At 70.8% G+C, this 914-nt stretch overlaps 1 protein-coding gene across 1 annotated transcript; it reads right to left on the bottom strand.

The window, feature by feature from the left end:
• Positions 1-6: 6 nt before the first annotated feature.
• Positions 7-868, bottom strand: Rprml (reprimo like). Its single transcript, XM_008826365.3, has one exon. It carries the CDS (start codon positions 626-628, stop codon positions 275-277), a length of 354 nt encoding a protein of 117 aa, XP_008824587.1. The 5' UTR covers positions 629-868; the 3' UTR covers positions 7-274.
• Positions 869-914: the final 46 nt, after the last annotated feature.

Below are 914 nucleotides of genomic sequence, written 5' to 3'. Positions count from 1 at the left end.
AGCCCTGCATCGCATCCTCCCTCAATCCCGAACCCTGCCCCGAATTTCTCTTTGTAAAAAACACGTGAGGAGTCCCACTCCCCTGACCCCCGCTGGAGCGCACCCAGGACAGAGCCCCGAGTGGAAGTCCCTTTCCGTGCCGCCGCAGCGAGTCCCTCGGGGCTCCAGGACCGGGCGGAGGCTGGTCCCGAACCGCAGGCCGCGATGCCCAGGGGAACGGGGCTCCAGCGTCCCTCCCTCTCCGTACAGCCGCGCTGGCGAGGGTTGGCGGTGCTCAGTACAGTCCCAGGATGGCGGCACCCACGTCCTTGGAGGGTCGGCGCTCCTGCACCAGAAAGTCCATCATGCTCTCGGACTTGATGAGCAGGTTGCAGCCCAGGAAAAACACGCCGAAGACCACGGTGAGCGACAGCACGCAAAGCACGGCGATCTGCGCCACGCGCGACACCCACAGGCTGCGCTCGTCGGGTGCCAGCCCCGCGGGGACCCCATCGCTGGCGGTCAGCGGCGCGCCCCCGGGGCAGCAGTCTAGCCACGTGCCCAGCCGGTGGCTGCGGTTTCCCAGCGCGGCCCGGGCTTCGCCGCCCGCTTCTTGCAAACCGCTGTGGTTCAGGAAGGTGGCGTTCATCGCGGCGCGGCGCCCAGTGTCTTGGCGCGCTGGAGGCTAGCCGCCTTCGCGCGGTCCCGGACGCGCGGGGGCCCCGGATCACCCGTGCGCCAGGAGGAGGGGAAGGCGGGAGGCGGCCCACGCGTCCCCACTCGGGTCCGCCCACCTACCGGGCGGGAACGGCGGCTGGGAGCGCCGAGCAACAGGCGGCGCGAGAGTTGGAGCGTACGAGCCAAGTGTGCGTGGCAATAGCCCGCGAAGCTCCGCGCCGGTCGCGCCGCCCCGCCCCTGGGAACTGCCGAGCTCC

The sequence above is a fragment of the Nannospalax galili genome, unplaced genomic scaffold (genome assembly GCF_000622305.1).
Source record: "Nannospalax galili isolate Female #2095 unplaced genomic scaffold, S.galili_v1.0 C48392047, whole genome shotgun sequence".
Classification (NCBI taxonomy): Eukaryota; Metazoa; Chordata; class Mammalia; order Rodentia; family Spalacidae; genus Nannospalax; species Nannospalax galili.
Note: the sequence above shows the minus strand (reverse complement) of the source record. Positions and strands in the feature narration are given on the sequence as shown.

Coding starts and splice junctions, on each gene's coding strand:
- Rprml (XM_008826365.3), bottom strand. CDS start 628: ATGAACGCCACCTTCCTGAACCACAGCGGTTTGCAAGAAGCGGGCGGC.